Raw genomic sequence first — 21,393 nt, 5'->3', positions numbered from 1 at the left:
CTTTCAGGAATATTTATTTAAAACATTTTAATGTCCAACTACAGCATTGTCACAAAAAGACTTAAAATACCAATGCACCACTTTTTCAAAGGCAAAATAGCCATGCCATACTCTAATTACAACTGCACATAAATCAGGAACGTGTAAATCACTGCACGTGAAAATTGCATTTTGCACATCTACACCAAGTAGTGATGACATACTTTTAGTTTCAATTCAATCGCTTGAGAAACGCAGAGGTTATTTACTCCACAAACTTGCAACATTTTCTGCAGAAAGACCGACTGACCAACCAACCAACCAACTTACACCTTAAAGGGATCTTTTCACGCTTTGGTAAATTGACAAAATTGAAAAAAGTTGTTTCAGATTCGCAAATTTTCGTTTTGGTAATGATATTTGTGAGGAAACAGTAATACTGAACATTTACCATGCTCTAATATAGCCATTATATGCATCTTTTGACGATTTTAAAACCTAAAAATTATAAAGCGTTGCAACGCGAAACGATTGAATAATTTGGAGAGTTCTGTTTTTGTCATTAAATTTTGTGAAACTACGAAGATTGCTTATATAACGTATAAAATACGTGAATTATGTGTACCCGGCGGAATAGCTCAGTAGGTTAAAGCGTTTTTACTTCAGGACTCTGGCAGGACTCCAGGGGTCACTGGTTCGAAACCTGCTCCGGGCAATGTTCTTTTCCTTTTTTAAATTTTATTCTTGATTTTTTACTGGAGCTTTTACGATCCAATGTTTACATTTATCAATATAAAGCATTTAATGAATAAGTTTAAAAAAATGCCAAAATCTGTGAAAAGGCCCCTTTAACTCCTATATACCAACCCTCAAACTTTGATTACTGTGGTATAATGACTTCAGCTTGCTTTAACCAGTGACATTACCCTTAAGCATTTTGATATGTATTTTGACACATGACATTGTGTAGTCCCTTGGAAAGTTAAATTTCTTTCTTACTAGATTCAGTTTTAAAGGCTTCATTTCCAACCCATAGATACTGGTGAGCAGCAAATAGCATAAAACCTGAACAAACTAAGAGTTACTCGCAGGCTGTTCTGGTTTTATGCTGTTTGCACATAGCCATTTTCACTTTGCTTCTGAGTAGGGAAAGGGTTAAGGAATTTTATTAATTTAAGGATTTTTTAAAGTTTACCCTTAAGACAACTGACCATACAAGCGACCATTTAACATGGTGACTTAAATATACCGCATATCAAAACTTGTGTTCAGAGGTTTAATGACTTCAGCAAAAAAAGCCAAAAATTTTATAGTCTCAAGAAACGTCCTTAAGTTTTCTCTAAGCAGCTACGTGAACACACGCCAAGATATACCCTGATTATTGACTGCCTGTGACTTCCAGGATGCCATGCTCTCTATCATGATCTTCGCTAGCAGGTCACGTAAACTCTTGTGAAAGTCATCTACAAACAAGAAATATCTTTTTAAAAAGATATGGCATTGATTGTAGTTGGTTTTAGTGAAAGATACAGAGTTATAGAAATGAGATCAAAAATAGCTAATGTCTTTTTCTGCGCAGTTCTTAGCTGCATCACATGCAAATCAATTACTGGGTTTTGCGCCAGCTTCTGTGGCTTATGTCAAATTATTAGACAATATTGATCATAAAGGAGAATGAAAATTAAATAAAACATTTAGGTGAACCAGCCACACGCAAATCATCTGTACATATTAAAAATATTTATGGGCGCGTTCTTTGAAAAGACCTATTTTAAGTGTTTTGACATTGCTGTTTTATTTGATTATTAAAAGTATTGTAAATCAATGCCCTCATTCTTAATAAATTGACCAATATGGTGAATAATTCATATTAAATTAATCAAAAATTATTCTTATCATGGAATTGTTGAAAACACATTAAGAATATATTATTGATACCCCAAATATATCACAGAATATCTTCATTTAACTTATTTCTGGTGAAAATAAACTCAAATTCACCATGTTAATTCGATAGCATTTATATAACAATTCTCTTACTGAAAGCCCCCTTGCAGGGTGGAATGCAATGCAATAAAATGAGGTATATACTCCACTGCTGGAACAAAGGCTTGTTTAAAGTTTTATACTTTGATACGTTCAACGCTTAATTTCGAAAACAAATAAAAATATTTTGGTCAAGACAAATATCAGCATAGCGAACAACTATACTTATTATATAATCTTAAATATACTAGTGCACAAAATGCAATATGGAAGAAATCACTTAATATGAGAACATATCCTTTAAGTTCAAATGCTCTGGCGCTGACAATCTTCTAAATATAAAGGGGCACACACAAATTGTATTGATGTCGAGAGTTAAATATGAAACTGTTCTATCCCTCATAAGAGATAAATTGTTTCATACTGAACACACGGCTAACATAATTGCAAAACGCACTGTAGTCATACCCTATATTTAAAAAAAAAAGAAAGTCAATAAATTAATAATTAATGTTTATGTGATAACTGTTAATAGATTGCACGTTTTCTATTTAAAATAGTTTCTGGCTTACAGGCAAGAAATTTTATTCAAATTTCATTGGATGCTTAAAAAGGTCAGTTAAGGTGAAAACTGGGTTAAACAGCTACCGGTATGCCAAAAAATAAGAACAATGCTGTTACCGGGGTATTTAACACTTATGACATCAAGTTTTTTAAATCTTGATGCTTGTGTGTGAAACTGTTCCTGTTTCTGGCCCCTGTGTTTAGAAAAGACTTAAGACTTACTTCTGCCATAAGAAGATCATCTAACACTACCACTCACATTATTACAGTACATTGTGTATTTAATGCAAACCATGTGTGAGATTATCACAGTAATTTATATTTCAAGATGAAAATTAATATATATGTTTCAACTCTTCAACTCTCCAAATAGTTACATTATAAAATTATTCACAAAACAAGAGATGTGTTCGTCAGAAACACAATGCCCCCTACTGCGCCGCTTTGTAATAAATTTTCTATTTATCATTTGGAAGGTATAGAAATCATCTCCCTTTAAAGCTTATTACTTCCCTTGGATTTTGTCCAATCCAGGGGGGAGAGGGTCTGGAGACAGTCAAAAATGACCAAGTCAGGCATCACTGACAACCAAGGCCTTTGGTTTATCAAAGAGGTCATAGCCAGAGTTCATCATGTATCTATGGACCTAAGTCCATAGGTATGTAATGAACCCTATCATTCACAAATTAGTACAGGAAAGAAATGATAATTATATCATTTAAACAAGAGGGCCAAGATGGCCCTAGTTCGCTCACCTGAGAAGAGTGTGTTCATTGATTTTTTACCAAATGTATTGGGCTGTTTGTAAAACATGCATGCCTGCATATGGGCTGTTAGTTGTAATGGCAGCCATTGTGTGAATATGAATATATTAGTCATTGTGACTTTGACTTTTGACCTTGGTTTCTTGAGTTGTCATCTGGACACCATTTTACAGTGTTGAGTCATTGTTATTAAGACGTTTGACCTAGTGACTTGAATATTATGTTGGTCATCTGCCAGTCATGATCAATGTAACTATGAAGATCATGAATCTAAGCGTAAGCATTGTCAGTAAATATCAAGAAACAATTTTATTGTTTTGAGTCACTGTGATGTTGATCTTTGATGTAGTGATTTGAAATTCAAAAGGGGTATTTTTATAATCATGATCAATGTACCTATGAAGTCTTTATCCTAGGTGAAAGTGTTTTTGAGTTATCATTTGAAAACCAATTTTTGTATTTTGAATCACTGTGACTGTCACCTTTGACCTAGTGACGAGAAGATCAATAGGGGTGATTGGTGAGGCATGATCAATGTAGCCATCAGTTAGCAATTTACATTCCAAACCTAAATTTGGTACATGTAGCTGTATATTTTAGAACCCTTTATCAGCAGTAGCATATATCCATTGTTTATGTCTTCTTTAAACCAGAGCTCACACACCAACAAATTACAGCAAAATGTTATTCCTGATCCCATACATTAACTTCATAAACAATCAATGTGTGTATCCTTCAGCAGGACTCATTCCTTCCTCTCTCTCTCATAATCAATGTTAGGCATCAATTGGTTAATATCAAATTGAGTTGTGTGTGTTTGTTCTTGTGTACCTGTAGATTTTAGAGCACATATGAACTGTAGTGTCCTAGTCTGATAACAAAATAATAATTGTAGTGTTTTCATAGTTGACATGTTAAGATTTTAAAGAACAAAACAAACAAATGAATTACATGCCATCTTGCATCGTTTCAAGGTCAGCCCACTGTTAGTCTGTCTGGAAATTGTCAATTTAGTGCTTTGTGTTTAATAACCAAAACAAACAAAAACTTTCAACCACAAACATCTTAAAAAAAGATGCAATGATTATAATGCACACATGTCAGATGGATAACAAAGTTATAAGATGTTCAAAACATCTACATGATAAATTCCATTTTTGATTGATTTAATAAGAAAAGTATATCAACTTGACCATTATATTGTTTCATGATCCTAGGCGTAAGCTTTCTTGAGTTATCATCCAAAAACCATTTTACTGTGTCAAGTAACCGTGACCTTGACTTAGTGACCTGAAAGTCAATACGGGTCATCTGCAAGTCATGATCAATGTACCTATGAAGTTTCATGATCCTAGGCATAGGCCTTCTTGAGTTATCATCTGGAAACCATTTTCGTAGTTGAAACACCGTGACCTTGACCTTTGACCTAGTGACCTGAAAATCAATAGGGGTCATCTGCGAGTCATGATCAATGTACCTATGAAGTTTCATCATCCTAGGCATAAGCGTTCTTGAGTTAAACAATTTTACTATTTTGGGTCACCTCAATGTACCTATGAAGTTTCATGATTCTAGGCGTAAACGTTCTTGAGTTATTATCCGGAAACCATTTTTCTAAGTTGAGTCACCGTGACCTTGACCTTTGACCTAGTGACCTGAAAATCAATAGGGGTCATCTGCAAGTCATGATCAATGTACCTATGAACTTTCATGATCTTAGGCATAAGCATTCTTGAGCTTTCATCAGGAAACCATTTTACTGTTTCGGGTCACCGTGACCTTGACCTTTGATCTAGTGACCTGAAATTCAATAGGGGTCATCTGTGAGTCAAGATCAATGTACCTATGAAGTTTCATGATCCTAGGCATAAGCCTTCTTGAGTTATCATCCAGAAACCGTTTTACTTTTCGGGTCACTGTGACCTTGACCTTTGACCTAGTGACCTCAAAATCAATAGGGGTCACCTGCGAGTCATGATCAATGTACCTATGAAGTTTCATGATCCTAGGCGTAAGTGTTCTTGAGTTATCATGCGGAAACCATTTTACTATTTCGGGTCACCGTGACCTTGACCTTTGACCTAGTGACCTCAAAATCAATAGGGGTCATCTGCGAATCATGATCAATGTACCAATAAAGTTTCATGATCCTAGGCCCAAGCGTTCTTGAGTTATCATCCGGAAACCACCTGGTGGACGGACCGACAGACCGACCGACATGTGCAAAGCAATATACCCCCTCTTCTTCGAAGGGGGGCATAATTAAATCAATGTTTTGACCATCTTTCATGATGATTGGGCAAAAGTTGTGACTTCTAGAGTGTTAACAAGGTTTCTCTATAGCCAAATAAGGAAAACTGCCCCGCCCACTGGCGGCCATGTTTTTCAACAGACCGGAACCACTTTTGAACTCAATCAAGATATCATTAAGACATACATTTTGACAAAGTTACATGAAGATTGAACATAAAATGTGATTCTACAGTGTTCACAAGGTTTTTCTTTTTTTTACCTAGTTTTTGACCCGGCACAACTCAGTTTCGAACTCGGCCGAGATTTGATTGGGGCAAAGCTTCTGACCAAGTTTCATAAAGATGGGACAAGAAATGTGACCTCTAGAGTGTTTACGGGCAAATGTTAACGGACGGACGGACGACAGACAAAGACCGGTCAGAAAAGCTCACCTGAGCAATCAGGTGAGCTAAAAAAAACTTTGACAAATCAATCATTTGAGTTATAAATAATAAAAATAAAAAATCTGTACAGTAACTGTGAAAAGAACTTAAATTCTTGGTAAGGAAATATATAATCTGAGATTTATAATTATTTAAATTACTTCCCTTAAAAATAATTGTCTCTAACAAATCTCTATTTTTAGTAGCAAATAATTAAAAGCCACTACCGTGACTGTAGATTCACCACTCAAAATGTGCAGCTCCATGAGATACACATGCATGCCAAATATCAAGTTGCTATGTTCAATATTGAATAATTATCTCCCTTAAAAGCTTATTACTTCCCTTGGATTTGTATGTTTGACCTTAGACCTTGAAGAATGACCTTGACCTTGACCTTTTACCACGATGTGTTTGTCAGAAAAAACAATGCGGCCTACTGTGCCGCTTTGATTTATTTCACACAAATATATAATTTGGCAGGTCAGATAATTATGTCCATTTAAAGCTTATTACTTCCCTTGGATTTGTGTTTTTGACCCCATGACCAGGTTTTTGACCTGGCATGACCCATATTCGAACTTGACCTAGATATTGTCCAGATACAACTTCTGACCAAGTTTGGTAAAGATCGGATGAAAACTATTTGAATTAGAGAGCGGACATGAAAAGTGTGACAGACTGGCAGACAGACTTACAGACGTACAGTGCGAAAACTATATACCCCCTTTTCTTCAAAAGAGTGCAGAAAAAGATAATGAAACAAGCAAATTCGTTGAATTGATATCCCCCGCCGATATGCTTCTAGACACAAAAGTGTTATATTTGACACTCAAAAAAGCATTTTTAAAGATACAAAGGGCCATAACTCCAGTTTTAACAGATGGTGTACAATGCAATTTGGCGTGCATCATCCTCTTATCCATATAAATACTCATGCCAAGTTTCAATGAAATCCGCCAAAGCACTTCTAAAATATGGCTACGGACGGACAGAAAGACGGACGGACTGACAATGCCAAAACAATATCCCTCTGCCTATGGCGGTGGATAATAATGAAGTAAACAATGTAAACCATACTGGTCTAGTTCTCAAGGAATCTTTTATTTCATTTCCAATACATCCCTCTCATTTATTTAGTATCTTTGCGTACAATTCTAATATCAGGTAGTCTGCTTTGAAAGATTGAATGGACACACAAAAACAGAAAATCATAGTAAGATCTAGGAATAAATCAATATATCAAAATGAATTCGTTCACATCAGAACACTCAAAAAAGTAAATTTAAATTAACCGATGAAAGCCAATCAATCCGAAATAACTTCATAACTCTAACCTGGGAAGAGTTTTATAAGGTCGGCAGGATCTGTAGAGCCCTGGAACACTGCATTCTTCATGAGAGTCCCAACTGCCTTCAGTAGCTGAAATGATCGATAGCCAGCCATTGAATGAACAACAAAAGCGATCATCAGATGCCCATATAACACGGTCATGTAGTATAATATTCAGGGGTGTGATTTTGGAAAATACACTATCCTAGTAACTGCGATAACTTAAACTGTAAACTTTTTAAATCCAGTAAAGTAAAGAACTATTTGTCATGGAACTTTTAAGAAGGAAATCAGTTGAAAGGAAGAAAAATTTCAACTCTGAATATGGCATGCATTTGTAATAAGAGCTTTATCCTTGTACTGCAGTGCTCCAGCTAGGCCTTAATCGAAGGGCGCCGCGCCCTGCCCTCCCGAACCTCCGCCCTGCCCCCCCGAACCTCCGCCCTGCCCCCCCCCCCCTCAAAAAAAAAAATAAAATAAAATTTTTTTTTTTTTTTTTTTTTTACATATGATAATTCATAAATCTCTTATTACATTGTAATTAGTTTAATCCTCATTGTGGACATTATATTTGAATGGTTTGATAATAATGGGAATAATACAATTATTTATAACATATAAATTAACATGCAATAGAAAGCATTCCAGAAACACCCGCGCGCTCGAACGTGCCCTTTTCACAAAATACTGCGCGTCGAAAGTGCCCTTTTCACAAAATACTGCGCGTCGAAAGTGCCCTTTTGACAAAAAAGCCACCCTGCCCTTTTCAAATTCTAGCTGGAGCACTGTACTGGATGTGTGAAAGCTTTTTTTTCTCAAACAGATTGCTATAGTACTGGCTATGCGTGTTGAATACATTTGTACAGAATTTACATACACATCTATGAGTTATATTTCATCAGTATTTTTTTTGTCAAATTAAGCTGTATGAACCAAGACAAAGGTTTTATTTCTGTTCAAATTAAAATCATTCAAGGGGGGTTATCACTCATACATACATGCAATTAGTAACACGTGTAAATGCAGTAGCCTCCCTTTGTCCAGTAAACAAATAGTCACCATTTTCACTTACCATTTATTAAATATTTATTAAACAAGTTTTATGTTTGTTGTATAAACTTTATGATTGCTGGCCTATCTACAGGTATGTACAACAGACTCATTCCCAAACTGAAATTGTATATAAAAAAAATATTTAAATGTTTTTTCCCCAAATTAAGAAAAATAAAATTAATGAAGTGATTATTATATCTTATAATCCCATTTCCGAAATTGCATTTTTTCTAAAATTGCCAGGAAAAGCCCTGGAAGACAACACCAAAATTGAATTAAGTTTACACCTTTTTATTTTAGCTTGATTGCATGTAGGTAAAAATGCCAGAGGTAAAAATGCCATAGGAAAAAATGCCAGAGGTAAAAATGCCAGAAGTAAAGTGGTAAAAATCCCATAGGTAAAAATGCCAGAGGTAAAAATGCCAGATGTTATATAGTAAAATAGAGTTTTGAGCAATATTATAATGATATTGAGTATTGTAGGAATTACATTCTTTGCTTACGTTATGGAAACATTATTTTTTATTTGAATATGTTATATTTATTCTACTTGTCTCACTTATAAATTTAGACTGTAATTTTGTATGTTTTGTGCTTCATGCATTCTGTTTAGTGGTTTGGATTTTTTGTTTCTTTGATGAATCCGTCATTCAACAAATGTCTCTTGGTTTGTTTTTTAATTTGTTGTCGACCTTTATTGCTAGCTGGAAGTCAATACAATTTATCAAGACATTAAGGTGTTTGAAAATAAGTCAATCTTATTGACTCTAAGTGTTCAATATATCCAATATTAATTATCCTATTGATTATTGCGCAATTAACATAATAAATAAATTACAAAACAACAAAATTACAGTCTACATTTAGAACAAAAATATCATGTTCAATTAGTAAAAAAAATGTTATCAGTTACATAAGCGTAGAATATTATTCCTCCAATACTAAATATTCTTTTTTTTTTAAATGCTCAAAACTCTATTTTACTATATAACATCTGGCATTTTTACCTCTGGCATTTTTACCTCTGGCATTTTTACTGCACACCATTTGAAACGCTCTTGAGTCCTTTTCCTGGGACTAGAACCAGTATTTGGTGTCTATGGGGGAATAAAAAAAACAGCTCCCACAGTGAGGATTGAACCCCTGATCACCGATCGCTTGGAGGACACCATATCCACTACATCACTGCCACCTTTTGCGAAAATTAAATTTGCTATTTATTTGATACAGTGGTGTGTTACCTTACTGGCCTGCACCTTACTGACGTTGTACTGTTGTGCAACCCTATCTAGTACAGCATCAGGAACGTTCCTTCGGTCTCTGTACAGGAAGGCTTCTTGGCACGTCTTCAACACAGCTTCTTTGTTTGGGGCCTTCAATTACAACAAAATAATCTGTTGTTGACAGTCATAATAACCCTAGTCAAAACCTACCGCCCAACATATTTGTATTTGACATGTTTGTGCAATTTTTTGTCTCATGTTTTTTTGGGATGTCAAAAATGATCTATGATTGCAAAAGGTGAATTCTATTTAAGAAAAGTGTTCTGATTTATATCTACAACAATCTTTGTCTCATGAATCGTGAAATATTGCAGATCATCTGGTAAAGATAAAACAAAACTTAACAGGTTATGAAATAAATCTTAAAAATAAAATATTAAATAAAACAAGGGCTGTTTGTAAAACATGCATGCCCCCCATATGGGCTCTCCGTTGTAGTGAGAGCTATTGTGTGAATATGTTTTTTGTCACTGTGACCTTGACCTTTGACCTAGTGACCTGAAAATCAATAGGGGTCATCTGCCAGTCATGATCAATGTACCTTTGAAGTTTCATGATCCTAGCCATAAGCATTCTTGAGTTATCATCCGGACACCATTTTACTATTTCGGGTCACCATGACCTTGACCTTTGACCTAGTGACCTGAAAATCAATAGGGGTCATCTGCGAGTCATGATCATTCTACCTATCAAGTTTCATGATCCTAGGAATAAGCGTTCTCCAGTTATTATTCGGAAACCATTTTACTATTTCGGGTCATCGTGACCTTGACCTTTGACCTAGTGACCTGAAAATCTATAGGGGTCATCTGCGAGTCACAATCAATCTACCTATCAAGTTTCATGATCCTAGGCCTAAGCCTTCTAGAGTTATCATCTGGAAACCATTTAACTATTTCGGGTCACCGTGACCTTGACCTTTGACCTAGTGACCTCAAAATCAATAGGGGTCATCTGCGAGTCATGATCAATGTACCTATGAAGTTTCATGATCCTAGGCCCAAGCGTTCTTGAGTTATCGTCTGACAACCACCTGGTGGACGGACCGACCGACCGACAGACCGACATGAGCAAAGCAATATACCCTCTTCTTCGAAAGGGGGCATAATAAAACAGGTAAGTCAATTATTACATAAAATATGATTTAATAAAAAAAATCATTTTATCTTCACATTTTGATGAGACATGCTTGAATAATTTTTGGTCTGAACTAAAGATAAATGGCAGTGAAAAACTAGAATTTAATTTGTTAAAAAAAATATTTAGTGGGTTTTAACAACTGATGTAAAGAATCAAATATTTCACTTTTTTATACAACATAAATTACAAGATGCAAGCTTGTGTTGAGAGTTGAGTGTGTAACTGCCCTTTCGGCAAAAGACTTTTAATCAAAGACAATACTTTCAAACAGAACACTAAGTTAAAGAAACAATCGAACCTGGAAACAGGGAAGTTTAATACAAAAAAAAAAAAATTTCCTTATTGCCCCTACCCTTCCCCCCAACCATTCCCAGATGGTACACAAGGCCAGCAGCAGAGACCCATCTCTTCGTCAGCCTGTACACAGGAAGGATATAACCACTGCACATTTACTGCCTGCCCAGGTATCACACCCGCTTGCTATCCAGGCTGTAATCTGACACTTCAATCCCATGCTGTTTGCCTGCATATAACATGCAATCACACAGATAGCAACTACTAAATGTCAACTTGAACATCTTAAGAGAGATCATTCATCTGCTCTGTTTATAAATAAACCTCTGATTACCAATTAGACAACAAGCTCTTTGTCTGCCCAATGTTGGTAGTCTGAGAAATTGTAGTAAATTGATCTGTAAAATAACAACCAAATCAGTTACTTACATCAAAAATTTTGTTTTTACGAGCAACAAAGAAGATTGAGAATTCCAAAGTTTCGTTCGAACCCTCAGATATCCAAGAAAAACACTGCAGATTATAACAACTCAAAGATACAACAGACTTACATGCACTGCCCTTTACAGCCCGACACATTACATTCTAGAAAGTGTCTCAACATGGTATACGCAATGACAATGTCAACAACCGCATGATCGTAATTGACTTATAAAACTTAGTCTTTTAAATACTACCGTAGCATGAGAATTGAGAGACACACTTTGCCCTTCCGTTTAACACAATTTTGACAGAAATGGGTCCATATTTTCAATATACAGTGCAAAAATTAATTCCATAACATGAGTTTACATTTAAAATTGAAATTACTGAGTTTATTATTGAACCAGTGACATTTAAATATTAACAGTAGGATAAGCATAAAACTTGAATATTAAAAATATTATTTAATAGATAAATCCATCAAATAAGACATAATAAATTCTTGGCTCTCTTTGCCATTATCGAATGAAAACGGGTGGGTGCTATCATTTTGTAAAACATGCATTTTATAAGCCCTTAGGTGGAGCGTTTATAAGGAAGGGAGATTTACTACAATAGACACAGTAGTTCATATAAATCTTAAATTAAGGATATTGAGGGTTACCTATTGACTTCCAATCATTCATGAGGATTTTGTTATCATAAACTTAATTTAATATATAATCATTTAGCTATTTTGTTGTTGTTGTTGTTTATAACGGTCATTTGATAAATTGATTGAAACAAGTTTATATAACTTAAAGCTATAGAATTGCATTTTCTGTTTCTGAAGTGAAGGTAAAACAGGATATTCTAAAGTCAGTAACTTATATTTGAACACACAGAAGTCCATCATCATAATAGAATTTCCATGTTTTCTGAGTCCTTCCTAGAGTCATCATAATTACCTTGATCAGATTTTCAAATTTGAGGTAATTGGTGTTCAGATGGATGTCTGAGACCTGCCAACTGATAAACTGTCTGTTACCAGTATAAAAGAAGATCAATAAACTCATCAACAATTGGTCAGCAAAGGCTCCAGTCAAACATGGGATCAATAAAGCAATCAACAAGTGGTCAGACATGATGTAACATGATGTCTGAGATTACATCACAACAGACTGACTGGCTAACAAAGAAGATACCACTGTCTTGGTCTACAGGTGCCTTTGAGGTATAAACAGGTACACAAATCAATGACAGCTTCACAGCTGAATAGACTCAGTGCAAGAACGAATTATAACTGGATAAAGATGGCAACATTAAGCGCAATATAGCTTTATGTGTTCCTCACGATTTTAATTGACATACAGATAAAAGGAGGCAAAATTATCTTTTCTAGTCAACCATATTCAGATTTAATGTTTAAAACTTCCTGGCTTTTCGATATATTTTACAATCTCTATCGTAAGTCTCCACTCTCCAATGGAAAATTATTTTAAATCAATAATAAATAAATAATTTAGTAAACTTCAATTTATCAGTAGAATATCTAACCATATGGGAACAATGTTTACTAAATGATGAAGAGGCTGATTCAGTTATATCACTTGTTAATAGGCATAAGCACTTAACAGTTACTGGCTAATACATTTATTTTAACTGTTATAATTATGGCAAGCCAAGTGCACATTAATTCCTTCAACCACAGTTTAACAGTTAACTGTATAGTTAAGAGACTTTGAACCCGGGTTTGAAGTGCCGTTCGCACATTAATTCCTTAAACCCGGGTTCAAGACTTTGAACCGCGGTTCAAAGTGTGTCTAAAAAAAGATACAAATCTGTTATCTGAGACAACCAATCAGCGGAGCCTAAACCACAATGAGAAGGTAAATGCCGCGACTTCATTGGTCATCTCTTAACTATAGGGTTAATACTTTGAACTGCAGTTTAAAGTCTTAAACTGCGGTTATGAGGCGCTGAATGCACATTTATTATTTAACAGTTAATTATATAGTTGAAACTTTGAACCCGAGTTCAAAGTACCGTTTGCACATGAATTCCTCTCTTAACTGTAGGGTTAAGAGACTTTGAATTGTGGTTCAAATTCTTAAACTGTTGTTCAAAGTCTTAAACTGCATTTCAAAGTCTTAAACTGCATTTCAAAGTCTTAAACTGGCAGTGGGGTAAAGACTCTTGAATGCACATTAATTATTTAACAATCAATTATAGGGTTAAGAGACTTTGAACCCGAGTTCAAAGTGCAGTTTGCACATTTATTCCTTAAACCCGAGTTCAAGAGTTTGAACCGCGGTTCAAAGAGTGTCTAAAAATAGATACAAATCTCTTATCCACATAATTCAGACACAACCAATCAGCAGGGCTTTTACCACAATTAGAAGGCAAACGTAACGATTTCATTGGTCGTTTCTTAACAATAGAGTTAAGAGACTTTGAACTGCGGTTCAAAGTCTTGAGCCCGGGTTAAAGGAATTAATGTGCAATCGGCACGTTGAACCCAATTTCAAAGTCTCTTAACTATACAGTTAACTGTTAAACCGTGGTTTAAGGCATTAATGTGCACTTCGCTTGCCATATAATAATAATCTCAACATCAATTAAGATTACTGGTAAACCAAATCATAGGCCAATAACAGAGAACAAAATGCAATAAAAGACAGTAAAAATGTTGATATAGAAATGCAATCACGAAAAATCTTCTATCACCAGTCATTTGTTTGAAAACTTAATAACTACAGGGACATCACTCCTGGCATATTAATATAATATTAAGAGGTATACTAAGAATGAATTCAACAACTTGCAATAGTAGATTCTATATTTATTTTAACAAATCTATTAAACCCGCATAAATAAGAAGTTACTTGAAAAACAAACTGCAATTCTGATTGCATTTAAATAAAACAGCAACCAATAGACTTTGTTCATTCTACTTTAGATTTAACACTATATTACAATAAGCTAAGGGAAGGGTGAAGAGCATTCCAGTGCACTCGGTTTCCAAGTCAACACTTCACAACCTCAAGAGTCACAACTATTGACATTTAAAACACATTAGCAGCAAGGGATGATAATCAATGATGAATCTATTAATGTTCTAACAATACTGTCAAACTGTACCTGTCAACTTTTATGATCTGTTTTGACAACCTAGACATTATACACTTGCTGTACAGTCTTTTGAAAACAAACTCCTTTAACTGTACATAAAATTTAAAGGTTCACACATCCGAGTTGTTGTTTCATCAACTATTCTTTGTGAGAGCGTCTTTATTGAAAAAAGATTAAAATGGCATCAGTCTGTGCGATGTAAAAAGATGCAAAAATCCACCAAACAAAAAGATTGTGTGGCTTACCTTTGAATAATGAATGTTAATGAAGTGTTTATTTCACTGAAAACTTTATTATCTTTTAAGAAATGCAAAATAATTTTGTTCAAAAGTACTCAGTATGAACAGAATCGACATGTCAAAGTAGCATATAGAAATCTACATGTAAGAGAGGGGACTCTGTTACATAATTCCAACACTGTCAGAAAGCAGCATAATTCCCATGAAGATCTTTCCTAGGTCATCTTCATAGGTCCAGAAACCACTAATGCAAAAAGATATGGGCCATGCTCTGTGAAAAGGGGGTTTAATGCATTTGAATAATGTGTCGTCCCAGATTAACCTGTGCAAAATACTTTCCTCTTTTATGATATTTTTTGTTTCAATAAAGTGCGTTCTTAGGAAAAATCTAGTTTAGGCACAGAGTGTGGTCCGATTTACCGTACACAGGTTAATCTGAGACAGCACATTACGCACATGCATTTAACAGCCCATATAATAATGCAGTCAACAATGGACTGATCCCGAAAAAGCGCGAGTTTAGAAAAACCCACTTATCACCCTGGTACAAACAACACTGGTCCATTACATCAACCAATGATAGCTTACTTTAAATAATAACGGTTGATACGGTGTGTGATTTTTAAAGGATTTTAAATGGGTCATGTTTATTTGTAACAGCAGATTAGTGGGATTTTCCAAAAAGTTGCTTTTTCCGAGATACATATATAAGCCTGCACAGAAAAACTGAAGATGGCATGTGTATTGAACAAAAATGTTTACAAACAGTTCAAATGGGGGCCAGACAAAAGGAGAACAAGAAACCGTCGGAGACGGGTGATGCTCCCCAATGTTTTTTTTTCTCACAATATTGCACTATATATTCAGATAAAAGGAAACGTCTTGAGGGCACAGTAGTTGGGGGGACAAGAATTTTTTTTATAGAAATGTTCAAAGGGCCATAATTCTGTGAAAAATCATCTGACCAGAACCCGCTGATAATATGCACATCTCCTCTTGGTAGTGAAGCTTCCCATAAAGTTTCATTGAATTCCGGTCATTAGTTGCTGAGAAATAGCCCGGACAACAATTGCACTATATGTACAGTTAATGGAAAATTTCAAAGGGCCATTACTCTGTGAAAAATCATCTGACCGGAACCCATTGATAATATGCACACCTCCTCTTGGTAGTGAAGCTTCCCATACAGTTTTATTGAATTCCGGTCATTAGTTGCTGAGATAAGCCCCGATAGAATTGCACTATATGTACAGTAAATAGAAAATTTGAAAGGGCCATAACTCTGTGAAAAATCATCTGACCAGAACCAGCTGATAATATGCACATCTCCTCTTGGTAGTGAAGCTTCCCATAAAGTTTCATTGAATTCCAGTCATTAGTTGCTGAGAAATAGCCAGGACAAAAATTGTGCACGGACGGACAAACGGACGGACAGACGAAGCGGCGACTATATGCTTCCCCCAAAATAAATTTTGGGGGAGCATAATAAATTTAACCATCCCAGTTTCATTTTCTTGTCACTCTTATCATGAAATTTTATAAATAATATGCTAGAACAGAAAAATATATTTTAACAACCTAATTTTATCTTTACTCATTCGTGACTAAATGTATGTAGTTTCTCCTTGCCTCATTAAAAAATAAATTAAAGCAACTGCAACAATATTTCTTTCATTTTTTTTTTTACAATTATTCCATAAATCCATTAGAATTGTCTTCCAAATTTATGTAAGACCAGAACTTCTCAGATCCTATATCAGAAAGGCTTAAATCATAACTATCAACTTCACATAAATGTATGCTTTATAATGAACACAAAGAAGAGTTTAATTATTTAAACCACAATAAGTTTTCAGACCACTGCTAGTCAATACAGAAAGTCTCTTTATTCATGCATCACTATAGAAACCCTACATTGATCTGTGTTAAGACACAATGACACACAGTTGATAAAACTACAAAACTGTTCAGCTCTGAAAAACTCAACAGTGTGACATGGCACAGAATGTTCAGGCCAAACAAAGACTTTGTCTGTGTCAACGAAGACTTTCCCGCCATATTTATAACTACTTGTCAATGAGACTTGAGACACTTGTGGTTTATTACCACATACATGTATTTGTAAGTATTATTGTTCAGCCAATGAAATTAAATACTACTAAAACAATTGCAAGGACTGAAGCCTTTATTTGAAATTCAGCTAATATGTGTGTAAGAATAGCTTCAAAATGTTTCTTGACTTGTTTGTGTGGTTTGCTGTGTAATTAAACAATGATATTTAATGAATGCAAATAGTTTTCATTTTTATGAATATTTTAAGCAAAATATGACATGAGCTTTTGAACAAGAAAGAGTCTTGGGTGATAATGGGGTCCAAATAGTGTTTTCCTCTGGCCTTTTTGACTCATCTTTTAAAGCTGCATTCACCCATTAGTTATCTTATAAAAACCTCTCTTCATTAAGTTCATATTAAATTATTAAAATCCAGGTTCATTTGAACTGAAGACTAAAGATGCTAATCTTTGTTCTCATCCACATTTACTTTTTGAAAGCAATATCTTGAATAGTGACAATGTGCTTATAACTTTCAAAAAGCCTAAGTTTGGATGTAAATTATGTTTCTTTTGAAAATCAAATTGCTATCATCAGTAAAGTAAGCATCTTTTTCTTTGTACCTCACAATGATGAGTAGTTAATCAACAACCCAAACAGAATGAAACAGTTTAATGACCACACGATAAACATCATGCAGTCATGACTCAAGTGTATAGTGATAGATAAACAAGGAAATGATTGGGAAATGTTTTATAAATGTTTGACCGACCTTGAACAACAACCGCCTTGTTGGTCTGTTTGTATAATGGTTAAATGCATGAAAGGAAATATCCATCAGGGCTGTTTTTCCTTCTTTAGCAATGGCCTTATATTGACCCTTTCCCACTACAGAAAAGCTTTTTTTTCAATGACGCAATTTTCCCCAATGTTCAAGCTTTCTTTTGGAAATGTATTCACCTTTTTCAGTTTAGTTGATATTTTTTCCCGAAAAAGGAGATCCCGGGCCCTTTCTGAAAAACAAGAGATGTGTTTGTCAGAAACACAATGCCCCCTAATGCGCCACTAAGATTTTATTTTTGACCTTTGACATTGAAGGATGACCTTGACCTTTCAACACTCAAATGTGCAGCTCTATGAGATACACATGCATGCCAAATACCAAGTTGCTATCTTCAATATTACAAAAGTTATTGCAAAAGTATAACCAAGGTCAAAGTTTGTAAAAGACAGACAGACAGACAGACAGGCAGGCAGGCAGGCAGGCAGGCAGGCAGGCAGGCAGGCAGGCAGGCAGGCAGGCAGGCAGGCAGGCAGGCAGGCAGGCAGGCAGGCAGGCAGGCAGGCAGGCAGGCAGGCAGGCAGGCAGGCAGGCAGGCAGGCAGGCAGGCAGGCAGGCAGGCAGGCAGGCAGGCAGGCAGGCAGGCAGGCAGGCAGGCAGGCAGGCAGGCAGGCAGGCAGGCAGGCAGGCAGGCAGGCAGGCAGGCAGGCAGGCAGGCAGGCAGGCAGGCAGGCAGGCAGGCAGGCAGGCAGGCAGGCAGGCAGGCAGGCAGGCAGGCAGGCAGGCAGGCAGGCAGGCAGGCAGGCAGGCAGGCAGGCAGGCAGGCAGGCAGGCAGGCAGGCAGGCAGGCAGGCAGACAGACAGACAGACAGACAGACAGACAGACAGACAGACAGACAGACAGACAGACAGACAGACAGACAGACAGACAGACAGACAGACAGACAGACAGACAGACAGACAGACAGACAGACAGACAGACAGACAGACAGACAGACAGACACATACAATGACAGACAGACAGGCCAAAAAAATACACCCCTGATCATACAATCCGGGGGCATAAAAATAGCTGTCTATTGCTTTAAATCCTGATCTGAATCTGCGAAAAATCAATCAATCCTACGTCTGGCACTTGTTTGCATTAGCAAAATGACAATAATTTTCAATAATAATGTCAAGGATAATCTAAAAGAAAAGAAGCAAAAAAATAATATTTAAAACAATTATGCAAATATTGTTACAGCAACATAAAACATTATTAATGTATTTGTATCTTCTATAATTACTAGATAATTGTGTACTTCATGGCAAGATTATCAGAGGATTTTCAATTTTGGCTGTTTCAATATTTCTTGGAAATCCCACAAGCTGCCTTAGGCCAAATAAATATAATTTATATACTAAAACATACACACAATAAAAATACAAAATTAAATATTTATTGATGTGTTTTTGTTGTTGTTTTATACTGTCACTCAATTAATATATTAAGGTACTAAAGTTAAAACTAGTGTAAATGCACAACAAATTGAATGAGGCAAATGTTTTTTTTTGTTTTGTTTTTTTAAGTGCTAAAATATTATAATGCAACCATGTTTAAATAAAAATTGGATCAATATCAGAATTGCAATCGGTATCATATCCTAAAGATCAATATATATTCTAACACTTGGTCATTCATATAGCATTATCATCTGACATCGAAGAAAAAACATTCCAAGAAACCCTGCTTGTGGCATCTGAGCTTGTATTGATCAGATGCATCAGAATCACAACAGCAGTTATTGAAGTCACAACACCAGTTATTGAAGTCACAACAGCAGTTATTGAATCACAACACCAGTTATTGAATCACAACATCAGTTATTGAATCACAACAGCAGTTATTGAATCACAACAGCAGTTATTGAATCACAACAGCAGTTATTGAATCACAACAGCAGTTATTGAATCACAACATCAGTTATTGAATCACAACATCAGTTATTGAATCACAACATCAGTTATTGAATCACAACATCAGTTATTGAATCAAAACATCAGTTATTGAATAACAACATCAGTTATTGAATAACAACATCAGTTATTGAATCACAACATCAGTTATTGAATCACAACATCAGTTATTGAATCACAACATCAGTTATTGAATCACAACATCAGTTATTGAATCACAACATCAGTTATTGAATCACAACACCAGTTATTGAAGTCACGAATCACAACACCAGTTATTTAAGTCACGAAACCAGGTTGTCAGAATCACAACACCAGTTATTGAAGTCACAAAACACAACACCAGTTACTGTAGTCACGAAACCAGGTTGTCAGAATCACAACACCAGTTATTTAAGTTACGAAACCAGGTTGTCAGAATCACAACACCAGTTATTGAATCACAACACCAGTTATTGAAGTCACGAAACACAACACCAGTTATTGAAGTCACGAAACCAGGTTGTCAGAATCACAACACCAGTTATTGAAGTCACAAAACACAACACCAGTTATTGAAGTCACGAAACCAGGTTGTCAGAATCACAACACCAGTTATTGAAGTCACGAAACACAACACCAATTATTGAAGTCACCAAACCAGGTTGTCAGAATCACAACACCAGTTATTGAAGTCACGAAACACAACACCAATTATTGAAGTCACGAAACCAGGTTGTCAGAATCACAACACCAGTTATTGAAGTCACGAAACACAACACCAGTTATTGAAGTCACGAAACCAGGTTGTCAGAATCATAACACCAGTTATTGAAGTCACGAAACCAGGTTGTTCTTTATTGAAGTAGGTCTTCCCTATTATTGGCACTAGAAAAAATCATTACTATGTCTTGGTTGGGTGTGGCAAAGTGGCGCTTGAGACAGACTCCATCTAAAACCATATCATTTGTATAATTATGGTATTTCCTGTTTTTGTTAATCTCCACACTAATTTCTGTTAGATATAGAATTGCAGTAGACTGATAGGTTGTGTAGAAAATATATGTAATACAACTACTTACTAATTGATAAAATAACAAGGACAGATTCTGTTCCATACTTATACATATTCATCTAGAAGAATGTTAAAGATAACATTAAGTCATGAAAAGAAGTTATTGAGAGAACACAGTTTACAAGCTGATATTATAAAACAAAAATCCTTTTGCCCGTAATACAATTGATAGTGCAGTATTTTGTACAAAAATGCATCACCAGTACTTGAAATGTGATACCAAAGTGTAAGACAGGGATCAAGCAACTCGGTGATGTGGGCGATTATATCGCCGTGGCTTCCTTTTAATCGCCCGCATCAAAAGCACCGGCGATAATCACTTCGCCCTAAAATCTGGCAATTATCATATCCGCAGCGCTTCTGTTTATTACCGAATACACGCCAAAGTCAATCAACTGACCGAATCGACGAAACTCCGCCCCCCCTGGCGTAGTAAATTACCTATTGAAAATTGATAAGCAACCATTTACAGCGCTAGTCATTCAGGTATTTGGCAGGAATCTCTTGACCAAGCAGAGTGAAATCACTGAAGCGTGTAAGTGTTACAAACAGTGTTTTTACTGCTATTGTCAACTTTTATGGGGGTATTATCAGATTAACGGCTTTATAATTGTGACCAATAAATAAAGTAACACTGGGCCAAACTGTCACCACGATAAAAAATTATAACGATTATTAGGGCCGCTATTTCTTTAACATTTAAT

At 35.6% G+C, this 21,393-nt stretch overlaps 1 protein-coding gene across 2 annotated transcripts in view; it reads right to left on the bottom strand.

Moving 5' to 3' along the window:
• LOC127848012 (COMM domain-containing protein 9-like) overlaps positions 1-21,393 on the bottom strand; it is a 28,787-nt gene that overhangs the window by 4,209 nt on the left and 3,185 nt on the right. The window contains exons 1-4 of one of the 2 annotated variants that reach the window (XM_052380293.1): positions 11,500-11,664; positions 9,595-9,726; positions 7,306-7,390; positions 1,353-1,442 (exon numbers count right to left, since the gene is read on the bottom strand). In XM_052380293.1, the coding sequence (XP_052236253.1) occupies positions 1,353-1,442; positions 7,306-7,390; positions 9,595-9,726; positions 11,500-11,649 (457 nt within the window). In that variant the 5' untranslated portion in view covers positions 11,650-11,664. Of the gene's footprint in view, positions 1-1,352; positions 1,443-7,305; positions 7,391-9,594; positions 9,727-11,499; positions 11,665-21,393 lie in introns of those variants that run through there. The other variant, XM_052380301.1, reaches the window with a different exon arrangement.

Source organism: Dreissena polymorpha, chromosome 1 (assembly GCF_020536995.1).
Source record: "Dreissena polymorpha isolate Duluth1 chromosome 1, UMN_Dpol_1.0, whole genome shotgun sequence".
NCBI lineage: Eukaryota > Metazoa > Mollusca > Bivalvia > Myida > Dreissenidae > Dreissena > Dreissena polymorpha.
This window is presented reverse-complemented; position numbering and strand designations above follow the sequence as displayed.